We start from the raw sequence: 13,953 nt of genomic DNA on the forward strand, positions 1-13,953 counted from the left end.
ACTACATCCCCCAATATTTTGGCTTATTATATCCGGTTTGTATAATGGCTCTCAGGAACTGGAGAATCAGGACAGGTGTTTTTTTGTGTGTTCGGGTTTTGGGGGTTCACGAAACGCTGCCTCATGCCAGGTGCCATGATCAGGCAATAATGATGTATGTGTGTGTGTGTCTGTTTGTGTGTGTGTCTGTTTATGTATCGCAATCTGTCTGTGAGATATCATTTGGTCATATAACTTCTAATGAAATTTTAGTTACTCGGTAACTCCGAAACAGCTTCTAGAATAAAAATAATTTTTCTGTTATCCCGACCAGTAATTTAACGACGATCAATTATCAGCAAGGGCAACTAGTTCCTATTTGTATTAAGATTAATTGGTAACACCTGAGCGTTTGTTTTTTTTATTTCTAATTGTTGAAAGCGTAAGTACCCAATTTATTAGATAAAGAATGTAATTTTCGCTTCATCTCTCAAAATAAATGAAAGAATGACAGTCATTCACACTGGTAATGCAGTGTCCAATTATTTCAACACATGGAAGACTTAATAATGAAAAATAGAAAAAATAACGTTCAGGTCATTGGCTATGAAGTAAATAAATGCCTTATTTCTGATTGTATAAAACATGTTTTCTTCTACTTCTATGCCTCATTAGGTTTGGCTTCACAAATCTCTTCCATTTCAGTGAATATTCACATGATAGCCGGAATGAGAAACACAATTATAATGAAGTAAAAAAAGACTATTACTATCATTGTACATCGTAAGATGTCTCCAGTATTTTCTGGTTTTTCTTGCAAATGACAAAATATTAAACATTTCCCATTATTTAGGCAATGAGAAATAGGCGACGTCTATATTCTGTCCATTCGTCACCCTTTTATGGCTGTTTAGTTAGCCTTCGAAAGCACTTACTCTTTTTCATCTATAAGTTTTGCCATTAGAAACTTTATCACTCCTTTCTGTCTATTTGATTCTCCTTCAGAAAGTTTATCACACTTCTCCGGGTATTTGATTTTCCTTCAGAAAGTTTATCACTCCTTTCCGTCTGTGAGCCTTGTATTCAGTAAGTTTGGCCACTCCTTTCTATTCGTTTTGTCTTCAGAAAGTTTATCACAGCTTTCCGATCTACGTGTCTTGTCTTCAGAAAGTTTATCACACCTTTCTGTCCACGCGTTTTGTCTTCAGAAAGTTTACCAATCCTTCTCATCTATTTGTCTTGACTTCAGAAAGTTTATCACTCCTTTCCGTCTATGTGTCTTGTCTCCAGAAAGTTTGACACCCCTTCTCATCTATTTGTTTTGACTTCAGAAAGTTTACCATTCCTCGTCTCCTTGTTTTGATTTCAGACAGTTACCACCCCTTAGCATCTATTTGTCTTGACTCCAGAAAGCTTATCACACCTCTCCGTCTCTTTGTTTTCACTGTAGAAAGTTTACCACTCCCTCTCACCTATTTGCTTTGACTCCAGAAACTTTACTATTCCTTCTCGCAAATTTGTTTTGACTCCAGAAACCTTATCAAACCTCTCCGTCTCTTTGCTTTCACTCCAGAAAGTTTACTACCCCTTCTTACCTACTTGTTTTGACTCCAGAAACTTTATCACGCCTCTCCATCTATTAGTTTTGACTCCAGAAAGTTTAACACTCCTTCTCACCTATTTGTTTTGCCTCCAGAAACTTTATCCCACCTTCCTATCTATTTGTTTTGACTCCAGAAAGTTTACCACTCCTTCTCATCTTTTGTTTTGACTCCAGAAAGTTTACCACTCCTTCTCATCTTTTGTTTTGACTCCAGAAAGTGTACCACTCCTTCCCATCTTTTGTTTTGACTCCAGAAAATTTACCAATCCTTCTCATCTTTTGTTTTGACTCCAGAAAGTGTACCACTCTTTCCCACCTATCTGTTTTGCCCCCAGAAACCTTATCGCACCTCTCCGTCTCTTTCTTTTGCCCCCCAGGTCGATCAGATTCACGCTAAGGCGGCCTCGTCCCGTTTAGAAGATGAATTTGAGATCGCCAGAGACGCCCTCCAGCCCTTCAGGAACAACAACAACAAGAACAGCGACGATGACGGTGACGCTTCGCCGCTGAAGGGAGACGCCATCGGAAGTCACATTCGGTCTTTGGAACCGAACCGCCGAGTGGTTCGAGCCGCACCCAAAGAGAAAGGTGACGCTACCGACGGCGGGAAGAGCCCCAAGAGAAAGGACAGGAAGGGAAAGGGTCCGGCAGAGGGGAGGGTAGAGGAAAAGGGCAAAGACGACGGTCATAAGAAGAAGCCAAAGAGTTCCGGAGCCGGGAAGAAGGGAGACAAGGGTCCCAGAAACGGAGGAGGAAGAGGGAAACCCGAGAAGAAGCGAGGAAAGAAGAAGAATCCTCCCGAGGGGAAGAATGTGGCCAAGAAGGTACAGAAATCAGAGGGGAAGAAGCCCGAAAAGAAGCAAGGAGAAGGAAAAGGGAAACGAAAGAAGGGAGATAGGAAGGGCAACCGAAAGGGAGATAGAAAGGGTACCCAACAGGATAAGGATAAGGACAAGGAGAAGGATAAGAAGGAGAAGAGCCTAGGAAGAGGCGATAAAGATCCGAAAAAGAATAACAGCCCGAGAAATGGCCGTCCGAAAGAAAAAGGTAAAGGCAATTTTTTGCAAAAATATATATAAATATAAATACAATATATATATATAATATATATATATATATATATATATATATATATATATATATATATATATATATACATACACATACATTATCACAATGAGTTTATTCAATTATCACCACTTCCATTTGTTCAATTCAGATATTCAAACATACACCTCCAGTCTTATTCTCAACAGAGAATAGAAAAAAGACCAAAATCCCACCCGACTGACATCCTTTTTTTCTTGTCAGACGGAACAAAAAACAAAGGGGGAAACAGAGATACCAAGAAGAAAGGGCAGAAGGACCGCAACGGTAAAAAGGGGGACAAGGAATCGAAGAAGGACGGGCAACAAACCGAGAAGACTCCCAAGAAGGGGGAGAAAGACCGAAAAGTGAAACCCCCGGCGGTCGAAACCTGTCAGGCCCCAAGGGAGAATCGGGGGGCAAGACGAAGGACAAGGGGGGGAATACGAACCAAACGAAGCCCAAGAAGAACGAGAAGCCCAAGAGGAAGCCCAAGCAGAAGTGCCAGGCGAAGAAGAAGTGCACCAAAGCCAAGGGCAAGTGCAGGAAGATCAAGTGGACTGAGAAGAAGCCTGAGAGGTGCGTCAACAGGATCGAGAACGCTTGCAAGAACAAGCCCCGGGCCAAGTGCGTCTGCTGCCTCTCCGGTGAGTACTGTTAGACCCCCCTCGACGAGGTCGAGGTCGAGGTTCTGTCGAGTTAGGAGGAGGAGGAGGAGGAGGAGGAGGAGGAGGTTCTTGTATCTCTCTCTATCTCTGTCTCTCTCTGTCTATGATGTATCTGTGTGTTCTTAAGCTTATCATTTCTACAAATTCAAAGCACTGTTCTACCCATGCAATAATTGTGAAATGTGCTAAAGTATTATTCTGTGTGTATATATATATATATATATATCTAAATTTCTGACTCACGTCAGGATCGAACCCGGGTCTTTCAACTGAAAGGCAAGGGCGCTGCCCACTAGGCTATACAAGTCTAAAAAGATTTGGAACCTGAGAGCAACTGCATCCAAGGAATTATCTGGGCAGCGCCCTTGACTCGATTGAAAAGACCTGGGTTCGATCTGGTGTGAGTCGAAATTTATTTCTGTTCCACTATCTATATATAGATTGTGTGTTGATTATTTATATATATATATATATATATATATATATATATATATATATATAATATATATATATATATATATATATATATATACATACACACAAATTCTTATTACTTATCATGTTCTCTAAACATTCCAGGAAATTGCAAGAAATATGCCAAGAAAAAGTGCATTCAGAAGGGAGGAAAGGGAAAAAGCATGTAAGTATTTCAAAACAAAATTATGCTTAAAGATTTGTACATTTTAACCTTAGTTTAAAAAGACATTTGGTTCCAGTTTCTCGTTGAAGTTTCATCTGATTCTATTGTTTGTTCGTCAGCTAAGGACTTACCATATACGATGTTACGATATTCGTTGGTGAAATGCCGACACTGAGCTTTTTTCAGTCATAATTATCTTAATAATATGGCAGAAATTCCAATAGAGTTTGGAGCCTCTGAGGATCGTATTATTATTTTATCCTCAGAAATCTCGATGGCTCGGATCGTTAATCTCTTTTCCTTTCCCTGAAGTTTTCGTGAACATGATCGTCAAAGAATTTTCCTTCTTAGAATTCTACGTAAACTTGGCCCTGAATCAATTTTCTTCCCTCAGAAACTTTAATCGGCCTGAATTTTTAATCAGCTTTTTCTCAGAGAATTTGATGAAATGGATCGTTAACCGATTTTTCCTGAAAGAGTCATTGAATCGGGTCGTTAATCATTTTCTTCGCCAGAGATTTTGATGAATCAGATTAATAAAACTGTAAAGTGGATACCAGTGTATGACAATTTCGTTAGTTTAAGATTGGTCGTCAATAATTCAGTATCATTCATCAGTCTATATTGGTAATTAATTCCTTAAAGTTGGTCCTCGGCCCTTTAAAAAGAAACAAAAGCAAACTCAAATTTCTTATAGACGGGAACTTCATCTAAATAAAATTCAAAATGCTCCATCTTTGGAGTTGACAAGCTCAGAAATCTAACCTTAAATTGAAACTTCCTTTTCATGAACATGGGGTCCATCTTTTGAGCTGAAAACTCAGAAACTTTCTCTTATACTGACGCTTCCTTTATATGAACACAGGGTCCATCTTTTGAGTTTAAAAGCTCGAGACTTACAGAACCTTCATTTTTATGAAAACAGGGTCCATCTTTTGAGCTGAAAAGCTCAGAAATCTAACCTTAAACTGAAACCTCATTTTCATGAACACAGGGTCCATCTTTTGAGATGAAAAACTCAGAAACCTTCTCTTAAACTGAACCTACTTTACCTTCTTTTACATGAACCTAGGATCTATCTTTTGAGTTGCAAAGCAGAGAACTTTCTCTTATACTGAAGCACACACCTACCTTTACATGTATACAGGGTCCACCTTTTGAGTTGGAAAAGCTCAGGAACTTACAGAACTTTCATTTTATGAAAACAGGGTCCATCTTTGCAGGTTGAAAAGCTCAGAAACCTTCTCTTGAACTGACCCTTCCATTATCTGAACGTAGGGTCCATCTTTTGAGCTACTGAACCTCTCTTTGATTCAGACACAGAGCTCAGAAACCTTCTCTTGAACTGACCCTTCCATTATCTGAACGTAGGGTCCATCTTTTGAGCTACTGAACCTCTCTTTGATTCAGACACAGAGTTCATCCTTTGAGTTGAGAACCCTCACGTTTTAAGCTGAACGTTTTTCCTTCTAGCTCCAAATGCAATAAGGACCAGAAGGACAGCCTGTCTCGGCAGGCTGCACCTGTTGCTTGTACCAGGACAGAAAGAGTCTTGCAGAGGCAGGCGGAAAGAGTGCAGGTGGGGTCGTGGACGGTGGGAAGTGCGGTGGCAAGGGCTGTCAGTGTTGCAAGAAGAAAGACGGTAAGTTTGTGGTAGCTTACTTGCTGCTCATATGCAAATGTAGGGTTTTTCAAATATATATACATATACATATATATATATATATATATATATATATATATATATATATATATATATATATATATATATATATATATATATATATATACATTATATATATATATATATACATTATATATATATATATATATATATATATATATATATATATTTATATATATATATATATATATATATAAAGGTGTGTGCCACGAAAGAAGGAGAAAAAGTGTAGTACTGCAAGGCCTTTCGACTTATAGTCCTTTACTTTCCTTTGTGGCATTGTCTTTATTTATATATTAATCACGTTCCATATTTTCGTGATTCAGTTATGTACACACACACATATACATTGTATATATATATATATATATATATATATATATATATATATATATATATATATATATATATATATATATATATTGATAGATATATACATAACAAATATAGATTAATAACAAATTAAATCACCTGGATGAAAGACTTTTTTTTAATAAATTGTGTTCACGAATGTACTTATTCGTGTACGCTTAAACATGCCCTAAACACATCGTAGCCAGACGTGTTTTGCTACGAACAAAATCATACGAGCAGTTTCATGTCGCCGTTAAGCCAAACATATAAAATTTCCATTTACTAATCGAGAATCTTTGAGTCATTTTCTCTGGACCAAAATAAGAACAAAAATAAATAAAAAAAAATTCTCCACCATTGCATGGGACCATCACGTTTGCGAGTATTTCAGTCTTTCAGCTTTTATTGTATATATTTCTCGAGAATATTTGTCAAATATTGTTCATGGAGAGAATGTCAAAGGGCCTCTGAAATTCCGCATGTCTCTCCTTGGTTCATTTAATAAGATATCATTTGATTCCTGCAGTCCATATTTTGTAAAACATTACATGTAGAGTGTATAATTCTTCCCATTTAACTTGAAGGACCAGTAATTATTTCCACAAGATTCTTCCCTGCCAGAAAACTTGGACTTGAAGAGCCTGTCATTATTTGCACACTAGCCTTCCCCTGAAAGAAGGCTTTAACTTGAAGGGCTAGTAATTATTTGCACACTAGCCTTCCCCTGAAAGAAGGCTTTAACTTGAAGGGCTAGTGGTTATTTGCACACTAGCCTTCCCCTGAAAGAAAGCTTTAACCCGAAGGGCTAGTGATTATTTGCACACTAACCTTCCCCTGAAAGAAAACTTTAACTTGAAGGGCTAGTAATTATTTTGCACACTAGCCTTCCCCTGAGAGAAAGCATTAACTTGAAGGGCTAGTAATTATTTGCATACTAACCTTCCCCTGAGAGAAAGCTTTAACTTGAAGGGCTAGTAATTATTTGCATACTAACCTTCCCCTGAAAGAAAACTTTAGCCGGAAGGCTAGTAGTGTGTTTGCACAGTTAATTCTTCCCTCTGATAGAAAACTAGCTACACGAAGGTCTGTCATTATTTCCACACTCAAATTATGAACCATTTTTCAAGAAGTTATCTCTCCTCTTTTCATTCTGCCAACGAAAGCTTTGTAGTCAGTCATAATACAACGTTTCAGCATAGTGTAACTTTCGTAGGTATTGTAACTGAAGGGCCGGGCAACGCAGAAGTACCAGTATCTGCCAGCGGAAATGGAGTTACTAGTGGCACTGGTGGAGTACCTAGTGGAGATAATGGCAGCGGAAATGAAGTTACTGGTGGCGGAGGTGGAGGTGGAGGTGGAGGTGGAGGTGGAGATGGAGGTGGAGCAAATGGTGGTGGAGGTGGAGGTGGAGGTACTGGTGGAGGAGCCGGAGGTACTGGCGGAGGAGGTGGAGATACTGGTGGAGGAACTGGAGGTACTGGCGGAGGAGCTGGAGGTACTGGCGGAGGAGGTGGAGCAACTGGTGGTGGAGGTGGAGGTACTGGCGGAGGAGCTGGAGGTACTGGCGGAGGAGGTGGAGCCAATGGTGGAGGAACTGGAGGTACTGGCGGAGGAGCTGGAGGTACTGACGGAGGAGGCGGAGCTACTGGCGGAGGAGGTGGAGCTACTGGCGGAGGAGCTGGAGGTACTGGAGGTGGTACTGGAAGTAACCCAGCAGGAGGGGAAACAGGTAAACGATGAGGCTAAAAGATTCGCAACTGCTTTGAAGGTCCCACATAAAAATAAAGAGAGAAATTAAACGCCAGAGAAGTATTCATTTCTTAACAAAGATGGGACTCTGTTTTTCCTTCCCTAGACTCGCCGGCCTCTGCGTTGTCCAATTCTCTACTGCACTTAACTAGCCAAGCCTCGTTCAAACTTTCAGGGAGGATTAAATTTTCTTAAATATAACCGCTTCTCGCCGAAGAATGTATTTTAACAGTATCCTGAATATACTGCTTTCGTTTCTTACCGCAAAGTTTGCACCTGCTCCCTTAAATGAAAAGCCTTTGAACCAAACTTTTGTCCTTCCATCTGTCATTTAGTCCGAAGGACGCCTCTTTTGACTTATGATTCCTTTCTGCAGATGAGACATTCAGAGAACTATTCGTGTATATGTGTATATATATATATATAAATATGTATATTATATATATATCATAAAACTTTGCTCATATTACCTTTTGCTTCTTCCCATAAATGTATACATGAACCATTATATGAGTGTATATGTTTCATCTATAATCATTTGTTAGTCCAGCAAAACTTTAATGAACAATCATACTTACACACACACACACATACACACACACACACACACACACACACACACATACACACACACACATATATATATATATATATATATATATATATATATATATATATATATATATATATATATAATATTACCTAAAATGTAATATATATAACTTAAAGTTCAAATTTTCACTCTGGGTTTGCTGAAGACACTTAAGTAACACTTCATTTTCTTACATCATGCAAATATCTAATTTTATGAAAGGTTCACTCATTCATTGTCTATTGTCATGTCGATTTTAATGCTTGTCTATGCCTGTATTAATACAAACATTATTTTTTCAGAGTATGAAATAAACGAAATTTTCTTTATTAATGCTTTATTAGGTACACCACCAGTTGGGCCAACAAACAAACCACCAGTTGGGCCAACAAACAAACCACCAGTTGGGCCAACAAACAAGCCACCAGTTGGGCCAACAAACAAGCCACCAGTTGGGACAACAAACAAGCCACCAGTTGGGCCAACAAGCAAACCACCTGTTGGACCAACAAACCAACCACCTGTTGGACCAACAAACCAACCACCTGCGAACACAACGGGAGCGCCAACATCTGGTCCTGGAAACCCAACGGGAGCGCCAACATCTGCTCCTGGAAACCAAACAGCAATACCCCCCGGACCTGCCTCTGCTCCAACGTCAGGACCAGGGTCTCAGCAGCCACCAACTACACCAGCAGGTGGGTCAAATGCACCAGCTCCCTCAACCCCACCATCAGGACCCGCAGGTTCCTCTGGAAATCCAGCAGGTGGATCTACACCCCCGGGAAATAATAACCCCCCACTCGGTACCACACGACCTGGAGGGCCTGGTGGATCTACGCCCCCTGGAAACCCTGCATCGCCAGGAGGACCCTACCCCCTGGGAGGTGTTACACAGCCAGGTGGGCTACACACCCAGGGGTGCTACACACCACCAGGTGGGCCCCACCCTCCTGGAGTGTTACACACCACCAGGTGGGCCTACACCCCCTGGAGGTGTTACACCACCAGGTGGGCCTACACCCCCTGGAGGTGCTACACCACCAGGTGGGCCTACACCCCCTGGAGGTGCTACACCACCAGGTGGGCCTACACCCCCTGGAGGTGCTACACCACCAGGTGGGCCTGCCCCCTGGGTGCTGCACCACCCAGGTGGACCTACACACCCCTGAGTGCTACCCACCCAGGTGGTCCCTACACCCCTGGAGTGCCACACCACCAGGTGGACCTACCCCCTTGGGTGCTACACCACGGGTGGACCTGCACCCCTGGGTGCTGAGAGTCCCCACCCCAGGAGGTTCTGCACAGCCAGGAGGATCTACACAAGCAGGTGGGTCAACCTCAGTTGGAGGAATGCCATCTTCAGTGAAAACTACATTACCAGGAAGTTCTGCATCCGTAGGTGGCTCTACTAAGGGCTCCACTGCAGGGGCTTCATCATCATCAGGGGGATCTACACTTTCTGGTGGTTCATCAGCACAAACGACCTCAAAAACATCAGAAAGTGGCCCATCCACATCAGGTGCCTCAACACCATCAGGAGTTTCTACATCTTCAGGCAGCTCAATGCCTTCAGGGGGATCTACTGCTTCCACAACAGCGGGAGGATCAACATCTCCAGGTTTGTCTTCACAACTTTGTATTTCATTAACACAATTTTCACAAACATCATCTGGAGGATCTTCACTATCAGGTGAGTCCCCAGCAAGAGGTGACTTTACACATACTATCAGGTCTACAATATCAGACAGTTCCATAGATTCGGGGGATTCAGCAAGAGATAACTTTGTAACCACTACAGGGTCTAGCTCTCTATTTAGCTTCACATTTATAGAAAAAATACAGTCTACATAAAATCATCATCTTCATCCTGAGGAGCATCAACATCCACAGCAAGTTCACCACTCAATGAGGTAAATGTTTCAGTAATAGGAGCTTCATCTGCTGAAGGACCTACATTTACAGTTGAGCACTCATTCTAGAAAGTCTTCCCATTATAGGAACCACATCATCAGAAGGGTTTTTAACCTCTGTAGCATCTACAATGTCAGGATTAACTTCTAATGAAGAATCTACTTCCACAGGAGGATCTACATCTTCCATGGGAGCTACATCTCCTGAAACATCTCCAACATCAGGGGGATCCACAGGACCTACATCTTCTGGAGGCTCTCTGTCTTCAGGGGGATTGACCTCTTCTGGCGGTTCTACATCCCCAGACTTAAGTCTGTCCTCAGGTATAGCCTCTACAGAAGGTTCTACCTCCCCAGGAGGATCCTCTACTGAAGCATCTACCTCCTCAGGAGGATCTTCTACAGGAGGATCTAATTCCTCAGGAGGATCCTCAACAGATGGTTCTGCTTCCTCAGGAGGATCCTCCACAAAAGGTTCTAGTTCCTCAGGAGGATCTTCAACAGGAGGTTCTAGTTCCTCAGGAGGATCTTCAACAACAGGTTCTAGTTCCTCAGGAGGATCTTCAACAGGAGGTTCTAGTTCCTCAGGAGGATCTTCAACAACAGGTTCTAGTTCCTCAGGAGGACCTTCAACACAGGGGTCTACTTCCTCAGGAGGATCAGTTTCTTCAGTAGGCCCTACAACCTCTGGAGGAACAACCATAGCAGGTATACCCATGTTGTTTGGAGGATCGGCACTTTTTGAAGGATCTAATACTGACTAATATTCTCCACTCTGAGAGGAAAGACTACTACTTGAACAGATGCAACTCTGTGTGGATTGTAGCCTCGTATTACATTTCATAAGACAAAACTTTCCTTCCCTAAGAAGGTTTATGTCTTCAGAATTTGACCTTCACCTTTTATGGCAAGTCTGCCTCTTGGGAGAAATTTACTCCTGCAGATGGACCATTTTCTTTCAAAAGAACTGTCATCTATATCTTCTAGAGGATCTACTGCACTGATCCCTATAGAAACTGGAATAGATTTCTTTAGAACTCTTGCTATATTTAGAGGCTTCTTTAGACAGCTCTGACGCATTAGACTGTCCTAAACGAAGAGAATTTTAGTAGCAAAAAAAGCCTCTATTCTAATTTCACTTATTGCATGCTTAGAATTCTCATATGCCCTTAGACTAGCTTGCTGACAAATGAAAAGAGACCTGGAATTGCCTTGTGTTATAACCAAAGCCTCCAGTTCTTATAGTGATCAGAGTATAGGTCTTCCTCCCTGTGATGGTACCCATTTTCTGACGATTCCACAGCCTTACAATGGATGTACATCCTTATCATCTGTCCCAACAAACGCAACTCCAGGATAACGTGTGACTGCAGTCAGTAGGGCTTGAATCCTCTGGCGATAATGTGTCAGTTGAGCGTTTTACTTTAGGAGATCTGAAACAAATTTCTCTTGGAAGACCAGTCTGCTCTTTTAGTTTTTAGCATGAAGTGGATAAACTCTGTAGGAAGCTAACTATTTTTACACTTTATTATTTACAGTATATATATATATATATATATATATATATATATATATATATACATATATATATATATATATATATATATATATATATATATATACAGTATATATATTACACACATCAGAATACATAGATATCTTGACGAGACTACCCGTTTCTAACTGAAATCACAATACATTACCTCATAGGGGAACTGAAGGACTCGACCACGACCATAAAGCACATTTGAATCGCCTCTTTGTTTTAGGTTACAAGCAAAATTGACAGCGAGAACATCAGACATAATCTGTGGGATGTCTTTGGCAAATTACCATGGCTTGAAATTTCATCAGAAACTTCAAATTATCTCCACTTCCTGGGAGTTCTTGTCATAAGCTGAGATGCATAAAAACAAATTAGGATGAGCTGTACATAACTTCAATTTTCTAACTGAAATAGTGGAAATAATCTACAGAGAAAAATATCTTGAACTTGACCTACAAATGCAGGGACATTAATCTGGACGTTGTCATTCTTTTAGTTTTGTCATTCTTTTAGTTTTGTCATTCTTTTAGTTTTGTCATTCCTTTAGTTTATCTGTTCAGTTCTCCAATATTCCTTATTTCAATGACCTAATTCCTTCTTCAGTGCGACATCCGCGCCTTGAGTTTTTCCCATTATCTCTTATTCCTTCCTTTTACTTGTTTTTCTTTCTTGGCTATGGATTAACAACAGCGTGATGACAGTTTGGGGACAATTTTACATTCAAGGGGTGTCCCATGAAATGTAAAATGAAGTGTCACACAACACTCAGACAGTACTGAATGGTATGAATCGATGAATAATCCGTGGTTTGTTGTTGTGCTTCTCCAGGATGATCTTGTTTTATCGATCTTATCATATATATATATATATATATATATATATATATATATATATATATATATATATATATATATATATATATATATATATTTATATATATATCCCAGCTAACAGTAAATACCTACTGCCGATATCATTGAAACGAATTGTGATTGGCGGACATTCATAATGCTCACCTCCAATCAGACGGAGGTTACAGTCAGTTCGAGTACATTGGCCAATCAGATTCAGGATTCAAGTTTGAATGACATCGGCTGCGGATATTTAACGTCAGCTTCAAAAAAAAATGCAAATAAAAAACTATAATTCGGATCTCCAATTTCCTAGCGAAACTAAACTATCTGAATGTTTGAACACCATCTAAACATTTAGTTTTAGGGTAGACGCAGACCCAAATTACATTTCACTCAGAGCAAGACAACTGGTGTTAGTGACTCATTCACCTACATCAGGTAAGTTTAAATATAAACCCTCCTTTCCTTCCGTTTGCTATCTGCTAAACAATTGTCACCTAAACGTCAATCTCATCAGATTTCATAACATATAAATAAACTGACCTAACCTTCTCTTAAACTGTTGCTTTGTTCTAAATAACAATAAAATTCTGTCCTTGTCCAAACGTCACCTTAGCGTTGACGAAATAAAAAAAAAAATTGTTCCTTGTCATATCTTTTTTTTTTTAAATTATTTCCTAGTCTTTTGACGACTTACTCCACTGAATTTGTATTCTAATTCTCTTGTATTTTCAGCTGTTATTCTCCCAGACGTCGACAGATACATACTCTCCAAGATTCTGTCCTGTGAAAATAAGTGGTGGGGTGGTTCTTCCTGTCATTCTGGCCATGTTTGCCAGTGCATTTCAACCATAATTTCATGTTTCCGGATCGTGTGTGGTTTTTGTTTCTTGATATACATTTTTCTGGTGCGTGTCTGTCTTACCCTTTTACGCTTTTATTCCCTTCTTGCGTTTCTCCTCTTCGTTGAATGATTAAGTCTTCCTTATTCTTTAAAGTAGAAGAGACGGCAAAACACAACTGTTATATCGTAAAGTTAATGATATATTTCGTTTGCCCTCAAACACAGATCTATATATATATATATATATATATAAATGTGTGTATATATACACATATACATATATATACATACACATATATATATATATATATATATGTATATATATATATATATATATATATATATATATATATTGTGGAGTGTCTGCGTATGTGTGTAGTTATGTTTATGTGTGGTAGGAGTACAGAACATTTTCATATCCTGAGTAGCATTCTTTTGATC

The 13,953-nt window shown here is 39.8% G+C and overlaps 1 protein-coding gene across 1 annotated transcript in view; it reads left to right on the forward strand.

Annotated features, from left to right (window-relative positions):
• The window catches only part of LOC136851055 (serine-rich adhesin for platelets-like), a 35,373-nt gene that overhangs the window by 3,927 nt on the left and 17,493 nt on the right, over nt 1-13,953 (forward strand). Inside the window, exons 2-7 of the mRNA XM_067125025.1 lie at nt 1,960-2,629; nt 2,894-3,315; nt 3,916-3,976; nt 5,450-5,478; nt 5,516-5,618; nt 8,700-9,053. Of these exons, the coding sequence (XP_066981126.1) occupies nt 1,960-2,629; nt 2,894-3,315; nt 3,916-3,976; nt 5,450-5,478; nt 5,516-5,618; nt 8,700-9,053 (1,639 nt within the window). The remainder of the gene's footprint in view (nt 1-1,959; nt 2,630-2,893; nt 3,316-3,915; nt 3,977-5,449; nt 5,479-5,515; nt 5,619-8,699; nt 9,054-13,953) is intronic.

The sequence above is a fragment of the Macrobrachium rosenbergii genome, chromosome 23 (assembly GCF_040412425.1).
Source record: "Macrobrachium rosenbergii isolate ZJJX-2024 chromosome 23, ASM4041242v1, whole genome shotgun sequence".
Classification (NCBI taxonomy): domain Eukaryota; kingdom Metazoa; phylum Arthropoda; class Malacostraca; order Decapoda; family Palaemonidae; genus Macrobrachium; species Macrobrachium rosenbergii.